Source organism: Camelus dromedarius, chromosome 4 (assembly GCF_036321535.1).
Source record: "Camelus dromedarius isolate mCamDro1 chromosome 4, mCamDro1.pat, whole genome shotgun sequence".
Taxonomy (NCBI): domain Eukaryota; kingdom Metazoa; phylum Chordata; class Mammalia; order Artiodactyla; family Camelidae; genus Camelus; species Camelus dromedarius.
The window spans coordinates 47065842-47080937 of NC_087439.1; the positions used below are offsets into that span (position 1 = coordinate 47065842).

The window sequence follows — 15096 nt, forward strand, 5'->3', positions numbered from 1 at the left end:
GTGTTCCTCATCTGCTGTACCCAAATGGCAGTGTTACAGAATTATCACCCTCACTTTTCCTTTCTCCACTTTTGGTCCTGTCTCTATGGGAATTAAATTCAGATGATTTCTGTATTCCTTTTCAGAGGTCTGACTCTAGTTTTCTTTAGGTTTCCCTGTTTTCACAGTGTTGGTTTGAAAGGGCTGGTTGGGAATTGCTGTCCCACCACAAATTTGGGTTCAAGACCTAGCGATGTCACTTCAGATGTGACAACAAAACCTTTCTTGGCTAGGGTCGGCGAAGAATTTCAGTTCCTAGCTGTGAGGCCTCAGGTAAGCCACTTGGCTGCTCTAAACAGCCTTGCGTCATCTTTAAAATGTGGATTTTAGTCATGACTACCTTAAGAGCCATCATGAATACTGAATGAGATAATCTGTGGAAGGCATAGAGAATCGTACAATAGAGCTCAGTAAATGTTAGTTCTATTATTATAGTTATTATTTCATCAAGCCTGTGTATTTTCTAGCTATCTTTTCTCCTCTGAAGAATGTCCTACCCCTTATAAAATACTGTCCTTTTGTATTATATGGCTCCCCCTTAACCCTGAAGGACACTTGGTCCTGCCTAAAACATCCACAGAGACGTTTGGTCCACGCCAAAAGGTCCAGAACCATTTATCACAGAGCAAATATGCTTATGGACTTTTTGGATACAATCAAATTTCAGACCTTTTGATATGGACCAAATGTCTTATGGATATTTTGTATAGGACCAAATGTCTGCTAACCCTCAAAATATCTTTCTTCAATGAACCTTTCTAATGATCTTTTGCTATTAAAAACATTTCTCTGTGTATTGAGTAAAGTTCAAGATCATCAGGTTCACGGAGAGTAAAACAGTAGCGTTTAGACTCTATAAAGTTAACCAATCCTGGCACCATTTTGGACACGGATGTCCCAAAGCCTGCTGTAACGAATAATACATGGATCATTAGCCAAATAAAGATGATGAAAGAGCCTGGTGCTTCCTCATCAAGGAACTGTCAGTGACATGGAGAGCACACAGAGAATGGCCGAGCCCTAGGAGGTCGAAAATGTTCTAAGCTTCAAAAGGAAGCTCGGTCTCTCGTAGGCACCCGGTGACCTTTCGGTTGGACCTCCCTGCAGTGGGACGACAGGCGCAACATTCTAAGCAGAAAGCCTGCCGGCTGTCATCAGGTAGCTCACTTAGTGACAAAAGAGGAATTTGAAGTTTGCAGAAGTCAGAAACAACGAGCTGTTAACAGCATGTTGCCCTCAAAGATTTAGAGGGCTGGCCAGGCTGTCTCCCCCCAAATTAGTCATAGTATCTGTTTGGGTCATTCTATGTCAAATTCTCTAGAAAACAGAAGCACACTTTTCCTCTCCCGGCTAGTAAAGTGGGTGTAACATCCCCACATGCTATTAGGAGAGCTCTCCGATGTCATCAGTCAAAATAAAGCAAATGAGATGAAAGACATTCATGAGTAGAGTTGAAGCTCTAGAAAGATAAAAAGAAGCCTAAGAGCCTTAAAGTGGTGTTAATGTTAATTGAACTTTTTCATTTATAAGAGACAAGTTGTGTTACGATGGTTTCTTTTATCCTTTACCTTCTTTGACTACAAGCTGGGCAATATTATATTCCCTTTATGTTTCTCTAAATAGCAATAATATGCATGTGGACTGAAACAAAAGCATTTAGGTGATTGTTTCAGAGTCCAAACAGATTCTTTGTGGGAAGAATATATTCTTTTTTTTCCAGCTCCTACTCTTGATTTTGTGAATCACCATGTTTAACTTTTAATCAAATATGCAGTCGTCAGTAAGCGGTGTTTTCAGCAGCCTTGCCAGCTATATTTTATTTCCATACCCAGCCTTACCTTTCATAAAAAGAACTTTCTGTTCGTAAATTGCACTTTCATAGAAACAAATGGCCTCGCAATTAACTTGCCAGATTATTTTGTCTACTACTTACTGTAATTTATAGAGGCATCACTCAACCTTAGATGACACAGGATACTGGAACCTATAGAAATAATTGATAACAATGTTAGAAAAATGACCGTTGAACCAATAAAGCAAGGGGACTGTTTGGCAGGGTTCTAATTGTTCAGGGTTGTTGTGTTTATAAAGAAATTCTTCTCTTTGATCTGTTTAAGGTTTTTTTTCTTTCTGTCTTTGAATGTGCCAAATTTGACTGACCATGTCTAACACAGAAGCTAAAAATCGCAACTAAAAGAAAGCTCTTAGTGGAATGTTACGGTTTCCCTTTGAAGGAACAAGCGTGTCTGTAATTTTTTGCTGCTTATGTAGACTTGGTTGCTTACTGTGCTCCATCCTTCTGCGAGGCAACTGCTGAGGAGTTTGGTCATTTTAGAAGTTTATACTTCTCTTCCTCAGTGTAGAAGGAGCCAGAAAATAGACTCGGGAAGGTGTTGTGAAATAATCTCATTTCCTGATTTTTACAAACATCTTGTTTCTGAAAGGATCATTTGAGGTCTTCATTTTTTAGGCAATTATAGAGTTGACAGTGTGATTAGCAAGTTTGTTGTTAAGTGTGGGTATAAAAACTGTCAATTCAGAGCTCAGTCTTCTCCCCAGCCCTAGAAGCACCGACGCTAGCGATCAGTAGCAGGCAAGCCTGGCAGTCTTGTGAAACCGCTTGGGAGGTCTCCTTTTAAGAAGCTTCTTTGAAGCTCCCCAGACTTTTAAAAAATCATGGGTCATTTATATGAAGAATAATTTTTCTATACTGTAAAGTACCATAAAGACATAAAGCTTTAAATGGCAAATGGTGAGGAAATAGTTTACACAGTTTGTAAATATTCTTATTAAGGAGGCAATAGAATAATAATAAGCAAGTAACTATTAGGGTCAACAGGTGAGTCATTTTAGGAGTTTTTAGGGAATATAATAACATTTGTCTCTATTGTTGCTCTTTTTCAAGATTAGAGCCAACAAATGAGAATATTTTTCCACCAGTTAAATGATGACATCTTATTTTACCACTATTGATTGGCTCTGATTCTGGGCCAAATGAAGAAAAAGAAAATTGTGTCTCCTCACACAAACTTAAAGTAAAAAAACAAACAAACAAACAAAAAAAACTTAGATACCCTTAGATAACTGCATAAACCTCTGTAAAACCTTTCAACTCCAGCTTTAGAACTGAATTCAAACCAACAGTTGATTGTGGAACACACGATTTTTAAAGTCCTGCTTTAAAACATGGCTGGTAGACATCCAGAGCTTATATGGACTTCCTGGCCAGAGTTCACAGGCACACCCCAGCAGCCAGGTCCTTCGGTCCCGGGAGGTGAATGGTTTGACTGGCGCTGTCCCCACACTGACACAGCACATGTGTACCTGGCTGGGGGTGCAAAGCCCCACCCAGGAGAGCAAACCAAAGGCCTTGTTTTGACTTTGTAGGACCAGTGGCTCATCACCCCAGGTAAGATTAGATTTAGCCGCGTTGCTGGCCCAAACTACGCATTGTGTAGAATGTAAATACCCATTTCCTCCCCCGGCCCTATTAGAACGCGTCGCTCAGTGAGTCAGGCCTGACGCTGCCCCACCTCCTGGAAGGAAGCAGTGTCGTTGTGTCAAAGGTGCCAAGAACAACTTCAGCGCTTGAGTCTCTGAAGAAATATTTGCTTTGGTGTTTGTGAGTTGTGCATTTGATGGGGCGGGAGGCCCTTGCTGGATTTCTTTCTGCTTTTCATTCCACCGGTTCCTCTGGTCTTACAGAAGCTGGCCCGAGCTGTGTCTCTTTCTAGCTTCTGCAGCTGTATCCTGCTTGAAGTTTCAAGATGACGTATAGTTGTCCTTTATCTAAATAATAAATAGGAAATGCAGGGAACTCTCTGGAAAGCTGACCTTCTGTCAGGCCATGTGTTTGCTGCCTCTGGACGTTCTCTGCAGTGTTCACAGGACCCGCTTGCTGTGAGTTTGCTTGGTGGAAAGGGCACCTGTCGGGGTGTATTGGGGTGGTGGCTCATTCATATATTTTAGGGTCATTTTTGTAATACTGTGAATTATATGTGGTGATTGTTTCAGTGTTCTGATTTTGGTGTGTCTACATTTCTATGGAAACGAGCCTTTGAATGTTGCTGCGGTGCTGATGGCTTCCTAGGGTGGCCCCCAAGTTACCCCATAGGACCCTGCTTTGAATGCGTTCTGTCAGTCTCATCTTAATCAGAATTTGACTCGGGCAAGATATCACAGAGAACCTGGGTAGTGTTTAATGGTTAAAAATAATAATCATAAGAGAAATGATATTCCCCGATCTCCGTAGCCAACAGCTTCTCCCTGTGCTCACTTTAACAAACGCCACGGCCTTGAGGTAATAAGGCTGCTGGATATTAGCTCTGCTGCTGAGAATTAGTCCCACTGTCAGCAGGGCAAGGAACACAGTGTCGTGCTGATCGCAATACACCACATGGCTGGTTCCAAAGGTAGGGGAGAAGGCATGGCTGGCTGCAGAGACATTTTATCCTGTGCTGCCGACAGTCACATTCATCACCTGTAACTCCACGCTGCTAGCACGTTGCCTCAACTGACTGTGAGAATAAAATATATAGCAGCGTTTATGTCTGATGTATTTGAATTTTTCTGGTCCTTGTTTTGAGAAATTGAAACCAAATAATTTGCAAAATATGTCTTACGTTTAGGAGAGAAAATTGTAGTGTTCTCAGATTGGATAAATTAATCCAGTGATTACATGTCATTTAGGATTTGGATTATTTTCTAATAATAATTCTGTGTCAGACAGGCTCCCCTGAGTCCATAGATATTAAAATATTCTGTAGTTATTCTCTTTATCTTTTGGTAAAATTGCATTGAAGATTTATGCACACACACACACACACACATATATAGACACATACCTATTGTATAAATTTATATTTAACCGTTTTCATTCTTTAAAACTGCCAGGAAAGAAAAGTGTAAAACCACTTTCAGTAGTAAGATCAGGCATTGTTCAGAATTCTTACTGCAAGCTTTTATAAATGTTTAAATTCACTTCAACTTGGTTTTATTTTCTGTTTTCCTTCAGTCACAGAATGATTCTGAAATGCCCATAGAATGTGCCATCTAGCTGCTTGAAATTGAGTGCATGTATATCACTCCATCCCAGGCCCCACGTGAGCTACAAAAATAAAGCAAGCATGGTACCTTCGGGGAGTTGCAGTCAGCGGATGGAGGCAGACGTGTGAACACAACAGGCACAATGAAGTGTTGTGGGCACGTGTGGTGGGGAGGGCATGGTGCGCGGGCGTGGCCCTAGGAGCGCTTCAGGCTTGAGTTAAAGCCCAGCTCTGCCTCTTACGGACCAGGAGAAGGTGGACAAGTTAGTTAACCTGTTCACTCTTTATTTGCCCATCTACAGGGTAGGAATAACAGTGGTTTGGAGGGCGTGGACTGGTAGTGGAAGCCAACGAGGCTTCTAGGAGCATCAGTGAGATAATGCCTGCCCCGTGCTGGCCAGTGCTGGCGTCCGGGTGCACACTCGGGAGACACGTGGGGGTCCGTGTGGTTCTCAGGAGAGGAGGGGAGGCTCAGAGCAGGCCTCCCAGAGTGGGAAATGCCTGCGTGCACTCTTGATGCAAAGTAGGTGTTAACCAGGTAGAGGGGAAAGGAGAGCAGTGCATGAATAAAGGAACAGAATACCAGAGCCTTCTCTTTGGAGGCTAATTCCATCATCTCTAAAATCAAAACCTGTTCATTATTTTGGATTCTTAATTTCTAGGATCCCTTTGCAAAGTTATCAATATCTGGCTTCTAAGCTTCAGGCATTTCAGGATTCCAGCAAAACACCATACTTTTTTTTAACCTAAAGATCTATTTTGAATGTAGATGGGGAATTAGCTTGAATTTTGCCCTGTTTGTACCTCCCAATATCATGCCTTCCTTTTAAAGGTGACAGCTCTAGATTGCAGATGCCTTTGAAGCCTGTTGTTCACTCTGATCTCCAGCTCCTTTTCTGCTCTAGTAGCCCAGTCAGTGCTCTCTCGTTTCTGTGGTTCTCCTTTTTTTTTTTTTTTAATTCCTCTTACTTCTCTTGAATGAATCACTCTATAAAGCTTTCTATTGAATTTTGACCCCTCTTCCCTTTTCCATTTGTCAAGGTCACTTTAAATTTCATTCCAGTTCTCCCGAGTGCCGTCCACTCCCACCCAATTGGGTATCATTGTCAAATTTAACAAGAATGCATTTGATTCCATATTCAAGGCATTAATCAATATGTTAAATCTAGCAGCACTCAGCAGAGCACCTAACCTTGTGGAATGTAATTTGGTTTGTGCTCATTTACTTGCATACATGATAAAATTACCCCATCCAGACATGAAAAATAAACTTAGGAAAGCATACCATGAAAATACGGAGTAAAACAAGTGCTAAGTCGTTAAATTCACTTGCTTTTTACTTACTTGTAATTTGACAAAAAGGAAGATGAGAATTTTATTTCTGTCTCAGAAGACACTAGTATGACTGGATCCAGTACATATTCATTGTTGCAGTCCGTGTCCCCAGAGATGCATCACCTTCTGTCCCCAGCAATAGCAGCAACACAGGGCAAGTCTTACCTCCATGAGACTCAGTCTCCTCGTCAGTGAAATGGTGATCCCTTGCCAACCACAACAAAAGGGTTGTTGGGAGAGCAAATGAGGTGGGAGGGTAATTCCAAAACTTGATGCTGCTCTCAAATAGAAAACATTACCTGACACTTCCCTGGAGCTTCTTTCTAAACAAGATCACATCCTCGTTAGTATCCTCAGCCCAGGGATGTGATCCCAGCCTGGGGAGATCACTGCGGTGGGCCAGTGGGGTCTGGTTTACGAGTAGCTTGGGTCTGGGAAGTCTTATAAAGGTGCTCTCGCGTCCTGTTAGGACTTGGTCCGGTTCTGAGTTCTGCGAAGACTTCAGGATGCCGAATGGAAAAGTGGTTCATCTTCATGTGTCCTGGCTCAGCCAGGAGAATGAACGGTTCCCAAGTCACACCAATCCTAAAGTGAGGGAACCACACCCAAAGTGACTACAGTGATGGGCCGGGGTAGAGAGGAGTAGGGACGTGAAGACAAGCTGGAGAAGGCGCCTGGCTCGTCTGGGGGCCCAGCAGAGAATCATGTATGTTATCATGATTCATGTATGCACGTTCTGGTTTTAGGGTATATGGGTTTTTTTTTAAATATTATTTTAACCAATTCTTCTATTTAAATTGTCAAAGCATTGCAGTGTACAACTGCCTAGTAAAGGAACTGGTACATATTACATAAATGGCTATGTCATTCAACAAGATACTCTTTTGACTGAAACAGATAATGATCCCTTTTCCCACGTGCACCAGTCCCCTGCTCCCCCAGCTTTATATTTTGTATGTTTTCTTTCTTTTTCTCTATTTGATATCTGGTATATTCATAAAAACACTTGGGCTCCCTCTGGTGGCCATTTCAATATTTCTGCACATCTAACCTTACAGCTTGAAGTTACATGGCACAAAATGTTTGGATGAAAGAGGAAGTATTAATAGTAAATGTTATTTTCTTTTGTAAGATTACTGGTACTTGGGAACCTCCAAATTAGCCACAATATTCAACTCATTCATTCATTCATCCATTCATATATCTTCCAATATGTTGTTGATATTTCACTTTCCTAAGTGAATGAGTGTCTGGTCTGCAAGCCCATAGAAAGATTGAGTCCCAATCCTGTCAAGTCAAAGAAATTTTCCCAAGAAGTGATTCTGTTAATTAGCAAGTTTTTATAGAGTGCTTACTGTGTATTAGTCCAGGACTAGGCATTGTGGGAAACATTTTGTTATTCACCATTTAAAAATATATTATTAAGCTCTGAAAGTTGGCAGTGTTACATTATTTCTTTTTGTCCTTTAAATCGTATTCCCATTCTATTTACTTCATAGAATTTTATCCTATTGTAATGGGTTTTTTACAGGCCTGATTACTTTTTAATTATGCCAATGTATTAGTATACAGATTCAGCTATAATAGCAAAGACCCAAACATAATTGTCTTAAATAAAATAGAAGATAGTTTTCCTTTGTGTTAAGTGTCCAAATGTGAGCTGTCTAGGGTAATGTGGCACCTCCATGTTGTAATGTGTTTTTACGATTGAAAGTCTCTTACCGATCACCGTCTTATACTTTCATGTATCAAAAATAAGTATATAAATTTAAATCTTAGTGATTTAAAATTTCTTGTGACCGTAAGTCTCCATTAAAAATTTTTCTTCTGGATTGAATGACAGTAGTAGTACACAGTTGTCAAAACAAACTAAATATTTTATAGACTTTTATAAATAATTATAAAATATTAAAGTACATTATTATTGGAAATGCATCATCAAATGACTTGGGTGCTTTTAAAAAATGAACGTGTTACCTGTATGCAGCAGGGGTTTGACATCACTTCTATTTCTCTTCTTGGTTTTTAGAGATATGAACACTGGAAAAGCTTGTCCACATATATAATCAGATAGGAATGGAAATAGTTTTAAATGGCAATGTCATGAAAGTCCTTGACTCCTAGGCAGCTAGTGTGATGCCTCATGCAGAGAGAGTGAGGATGGCATAGTCACCTTGGACTTTGTGTTGCATTCTGAGTGGATTTTGAAAATGGAGTCATAAGAACTTTTGATGAATTAAATGTGAGGTGAGAAAGAGAAGTCAAGGACAACTTCAGGGTTCTTGGCCGGACCACGATGAAGGATGCAGCTGCCAACAACTAAGAAAGGGAAGACTGAGGGTAGAGTGAATTTGGAGACCTAGTTTGAAGGTCGTTCTACTAGACAGTATCCAGGAGTGAGGCGCGATTAGGCTTTTGTACTGTACCCCTGTCTATTCAATAGTTAATAATAATAAACATTAGATTAGAAAGTGATAATGAGATTTGACATTAGGTATTTATACTGAGTAGCATGTGCCTGGGGCATGAATAATATTAGAATGTATCTGAAAGAAATAAAAATAAGACAAAAATTAGCAAGAATTTTATTAGGGGTTTGGCTCCCCACCTCTGTTATATTTTGTAGGTTTTAAGAGAATTTATGTTTGTAAGCAAGTTTTGTGGGTAATTGCAGGTGTTGCCTTTCGAACTAATAAAAGGTTGACTTATGGCATATTTCAAGTATAAATAGTAATGAATCAAGCTAACAAAGTGTGACTTAATAGACATCCTCAGGGATCTACTTTAATGAATAGGCAGAGAGATGTTATTTGTAACTTAGCTCACAGAGTATTTCTATATGATTTAAAGGGCTATGACCTGCTTGAAACAATTTGTTTTCTTAATTAGTTTAATCATTCTCATTATAGTTTCTTATACTACTAAATGGGCTAGTAACCCCCCTTTTTATTAAATAGTTTTTCCAACTGAGCCACAAATTTCCAATTAATAAAGTTGGAAGGAGTAAAGTAATTCCATAATAGGGGGAAAGCGATCATATTTTGTTCAATTCTTTTAAAATCACTTATTTAGCATTTATGAAGTGCCTACTATGTGCTGTACAGGTACATACTTTGGTTCTGGAGATGAAAGTCCAGTAAAACTAATTCTTGACTTTAAAGAGCAGACAGCCTAACAGCTTAAACAGCCTTGGACAGAGATTGGTAAATGGATAATTATATCAGAACATAGTACTGAGAGATGGGAGTTAAGAGCCAAAATACCTCATATGTTGTAAGTGCCATGTCACTTGAACTCAAAGGGTTTCTTTTAAATTGAAGTGCAGTCAGTTACAATGTGTCAGTTTCTGGTGTACAGCACAATGTCCCAGCCATGCATATATATACATATATTCATTTTTATATTCTTTTTCATTAAAGGTTATTACAAGATATTGAATATAGTTCCCTGTGTCAAAAGATTTCTGAGAAAGCGAAATTTCATTATTCACCACCCTAATGTTTTCCTTCTTCAAAAGAATGCAGCTACTGCCTTATTATATAACTCCAGACTGTGGAGGCTACAGGTGGCAGAAATCCATATCAAGCCACCTCAAAAGCAAACAAGAGAGGACGTTGGAGGCTCCATCCCCAGTCCACAGGAAGAGCAGTTGTGGAGCTGACCCTGGGCTAGTGCAAGCCAAGGGCTCCTCTTCCTTCTGCTTCTCCCCAAGCCTGGAAGCATGGCCACCAGCAATTCCTGGTTCTTCCAGGCAGCTACAGTTAGGAAACCTTGGGGAAGGACACAGCTGATCCAGTGTGGGTCACGTGGTCCCTATACCCCAGTTCTGAGTCAGTGTGGGTGAGATACACTGTGGGCTCAGTGCTGCCCATGGAGGGCAGGGGTCTGTGCCCGGAAGAAGTGAGGGACAAGAAGTAGTAGCTGTTCTCCCCAGTGAGGCACGTTTAGCTGACCGCTAAAAAAAAAAAATCCCCTTCCTCTGGTGTACTCAGATAATATCATAAGGCAATCAATACCTCATTTGGGGTAAGTCTTCATCCCTTGCTTACAAAGAAATAGGACAGAAGCAGTTGAGAATAATGTTGACACCACATTTTGCAATAGCTTTGATTGCAGTAAGCATTGTGCTTTAGAAATTCCATGCATTCCATTCAATCAGAATCATAACTTCTTTTTCACTGTCTTCCTAACATGTATGATGTGGAAATTAACAAGATTTAATCTTGTTAAGTCTTTTGAGATACTTAGATGTGGGTTCTGAACCAGTAAATGATAGCAGCAATCCTATTTGTCCTTGGATATTACAGGAATTCTTTTTGTATCTATTTGGTTTTAAGTCTTTAAAGTCTATGAGCCAAATTTACATTCAGATGAGTCTTGACGCTTACATTGTGTTCCTAAACGGAAATGTTTATGCTAAGAGTCTAAGATGAAGTCTAGCAAGACAGTGCATTTTTATAATTATGGTTATCCTTCCCAGATCATAAATAGTGCTTATGTTGAATATTTGGAAATATAACACTATTTTTAAAAATATCCTATAAATGCCACCACCCAGAGCTTGGAGTGTTTATGTATTTAATGTATAGAAACAAAATATTTAGTTTACACTGTATATATAGTTTCATATCCTACTTTTTTAATTAAGTTTTTTAAAGGAATTTATTATTTAATATTTTATCAACCATATTGAGGAATGAATTTCCTCTGCAGTAATTTTTTTCAAACAGCTATCTATATCTTGTAAAAGTTTTCACATCATCTCCTTCCCATTTTTGGAATTATTTTTGGTTACATTGCTGTTGTTCTTCCTTCATTTCTGATGTTCTAAACTTCTCACTGGTATTTCCTTTCTGACTGAAGAACTTCCTTTAGAAATTCTTGTAAAACAGGTCTGCTGGCTGCAAATTCACCTGCATTTCTTCTTCATCTGAGAATGCCTTTATTTTACGTTCATTCCTAAAGGATATTTAGGGTTTGACAACTTTTATCTTTTAGCATTTTTTATGAACTAATACTGATACATTATTATTAACTAAAGTCCATTGTTTATTCAGGCTTCCTTTGTCTTCATGTAGTATCCTATTTCCATTCCGGGATCCCATCCAGGATATCACTGTATATTTAGTGGTCCTGTCTCCTTAGACTCCTTTGACTGTTCCAGTTTCTCAGACTTTCCTTGCTGTTGCTGAACTGGCAGTTTTGAGGGATACTGGTCAGATATTTAGGAGAATGTCCCTGAATTGTGATTTGTCTGATTTTGTTTTCAAGACCAGACTCAGATTATAGGTTTTGGGGGGAAAGACCACAGATGTAAGTACATTTTCATCCCATAATGTCAAGAATACATGCTATCAAGATGATACATCATTGTTAATGTTGCCTTTGGTTATCTGGTTAAGATACTTATTTGCCAAGTTTCTCCACTGTAAAGTCATCCATTTTCCATCCTGAATTCTTTGGGAGGAAGTCCCTGTGCATAGCCCACACTTAAGAAAGGAGTTATGCTCCACATCCTTGATAGCGGATATCTATATAAATTATTTGGAATTCTCCTCCATCGGACATTTGTCTCTTCTACCATATGTACTTATTTATTCAATCATTTTTTTAAATTTAAGTATAGTTAATTTACAATGTTGCTTTAGTTTTGGGTGTACACCAAAGTGATTCAGTTATACATATATATATTCTTTTTCAGATTCTTTTCCATTATAGATTATTACAAAATATTGAATATAGTTCCCTGTGCTATACAGAAGGTCCTTGTTGTTCACCTATTTTATATATAGTAGTGTATATATGTTAATCCCAAACTCCTAATTTATCCCTCCCCACCTTTCCCCTTTGGTAACCTTAAGTTTGCTTTCTATGTCCGTGAGTCTATTTCTGGTTTGTAAATAAGTTCATTTGTATCATTTTTTTTTTAGATTCCATATATAAGTGATATCGTATGATATTTATCTTTCTCTGTTGATTTACTTCACTTAATATGGTCATCTCTAGGTCCATCCATGTTGCTACAAATGGCATTATTTCATTCTTTTTTATGGCTGAGTAATATTCCTTTGTATATATGTACTGCATCTTTTTTTAAAATTGAAGTACAGTCAGTTATAATGTGTCAATTTCTGGTATACAGCACAGTGTCCCAGTCATGATACATACATATATTCATTTTCATACTCTTTTTCATTAAAGGTTATTACAAGATATTGAATATAGTTCCCTGTGCTATACAGAAGAAACTTTTAAAATATATTTTTATATAGAGTGGCTAATGTTTGTAAATCTCAAACTCAAATCTCAAAGTACCTTATACAGATGAGATAAGGAAAGAAGGGAACAGCTTCCCCTACCCAGCAACCCAAACTCAGACAGGAAAACCACTTTCATGACCTTGTTCTTCACCCTGGTTTGTGTTTGCTTTTATAGCCCGAGAATAGTTTTTATATGCACTATATAGTCTTGGAGTTTTCTCTGCTCCTGTATCTTCATAAAGATTCCCACATGCTCCTTCTTTAATAAGATCAGTGAGGTTTAAACTCCCAGTGATAGACTAATTCTCAAAATGGCTACTTAAGTCAGAAAAAGCAATGACGTTACCAGCTGATCACAAACCAATTATTGATGGTGTTTGCAGGCATAGTGAATCATCAAAGGCATTTTATTTGCAAAGTTTTGAAGTAAGACAATTTAATACAAAGATTAAATCACATGGAGAATTATTTCCCTGACTTTTATCCAAAACATGTGAACATCTGAAGCTGTCCCCTCCCCTTGCTTCTTTCCAGTCCCCTGTGACTAACTACACCCTCATCTGCATTCTGGACAGAACTCCACTGTGTGAAAAAGAATGAAATGTGCAGTTCTTGAAATCTCCTTTAGATTTAAGTGGTAAGCCAGTAACATATTAAAAATTCACTCTTTATTTAGAAAGGAGATTTACTTTAAAATGCAGCCTACTATTTCTTTCATTTTTAAGCTGCACAAGGCAGAGATGGGTAGTGTTTGCAATGCCACATGGAGGTAGGGACAAGAAAACAGGTAAGCTGCGGAGTGTTCCTGTCATGAGTGGGTGCCCAGGGCAGGCCCGTGTCACCACGGCATCCAGTCGTGGCTACCACCCCACGCTTGGCTGTTTCTGGTTCATGGCTGCAGACCCACCCCTTCCAGATCCAGAGTCTGACGAAACTGAAGCATATGGGAACAAGATGCTTGGTGCTTTCTCTGAAAACAGCCTGTTAATCGCCAAATCTTATAATGATTAACCCCAGTCTGGCTGAAAGCTTTAATCCAGGGGCCCTTGAGCTTTGTGACAGGCAGCCGAATGGTTCTCCTTTCTTGAAGAGAGATTGTGAAAAATGTCCTAAAAGTGAGCTATAATCCTCATCTTATGTACCCCAACAAAATTATGTCCACAGTTTAAGTTTCTAGTCAATAAATGAGCACAATAACGTTTGATTCCTTTTCATTGTACTTGCAGATGTTTCAAGTATCTCTAAAGCCTTTCAAATTACTTGGAATAAAAACCCATGACCCAGAGGTAGAAATGCCAGGTTTCTAAAGCATGCTTAAGCCTCCATCAGCTTATTCTTCCTGTAATAGTAAGGCTGTAAAATTTGGGATTTTCCTCCTTACGCACACTCTAGAAAATTAGAAAAATACAGAAGGGGGAAGAAAGAAAAATATAAGTGCAATCAAATGAATATATGTATGTATATGCATGACTGGGACATTATACTGCACACCAGAAATTTACACGTTGTAACTGACTACACTTCAATTAGAAAATCTTTTTTCAAAGTTTAATATATCGCACTACTCTACTTCTTTGGCCTTTTAAGAGATGCAGTTAGCATGTCTGATTGAAACCAGCATCTGCACTGGTATAACCTGATTTTTAAAAAAAAAAAAAAAGAAGTCTGTGTTTAGGGAACCTGGTTTATGAGCTAGATGTGAAGTGAACTTGGTGGCTGATGTAGTATCCTACTTTTTTGCCTTGTTTTCATATTTTATATGATATACCTTTTAGGTCTTTGATCATTTTTGTTTTGATGAACTTTGTAAAGGCTTAAAAGATTTCTTGAAAACATCAATAAGTTTTTGCTATTCCAGGAGTTTTGCTTAACATAGACTAACTATATCACTGCTCTCAGGTTCCTGAGTTCCTATAGGTTATCCAAATCAGCTGAATGCTCTTGTCCTGTATGGTACTAAGCTGTGTTTATTATAGCTTTAGCCTGCTAGGTTGTTTGAGGCAGGAAAAAAAAAAACTTTTAAAATTTCGAGTCAGTTTAGACAAATACACCTACATACATAAGACTGTACTGAAGTCAACTGAAGTCAGTTCAAAGCGTAGGACAAAGAACTGTTTTTCTCATGGTAATTATCTTACCTTTCCCAACTGGGAGTTACTATGCTATTAAAATAATGGCTTAGGGCATTTTGCAAAGCATGCATTTTAAACTTAGGAAAATGTATTTGTGTTTTCCTGTTGGAAATTTTTGTCTTGATTAATTTGTTCCAGATTAATATTTATTAGTCTTAATACAGAAGCCAATGGCGATATTCAAGAGGCCAAAGACAGACCATTTCTCTAAGAGTTTATCCAGAAGGTATGTCCTATCCAAAGTTCCCTTCAAGGCAGGCTTCATAATTTGTCAATATATGTCAA

General features: G+C 38.7%; 1 protein-coding gene across 8 annotated transcripts in view; it reads left to right on the forward strand.

The window, feature by feature from the left end:
- Positions 1–15096, forward strand: part of RAPGEF4 (Rap guanine nucleotide exchange factor 4) — a 273372-nt gene that overhangs the window by 153398 nt on the left and 104878 nt on the right. Inside the window, exon 1 of one of the 8 annotated variants that reach the window (XM_010982528.3) lies at positions 2949–3939. The exons of the other annotated variants lie outside the window; for them this stretch is intronic. Coding sequence (XP_010980830.2) covers positions 3847–3939 — 93 coding nt within the window. The 5' untranslated portion in view covers positions 2949–3846. Of the gene's footprint in view, positions 1–2948; positions 3940–15096 lie in introns of those variants that run through there. 8 annotated transcript variants of the gene reach the window in all.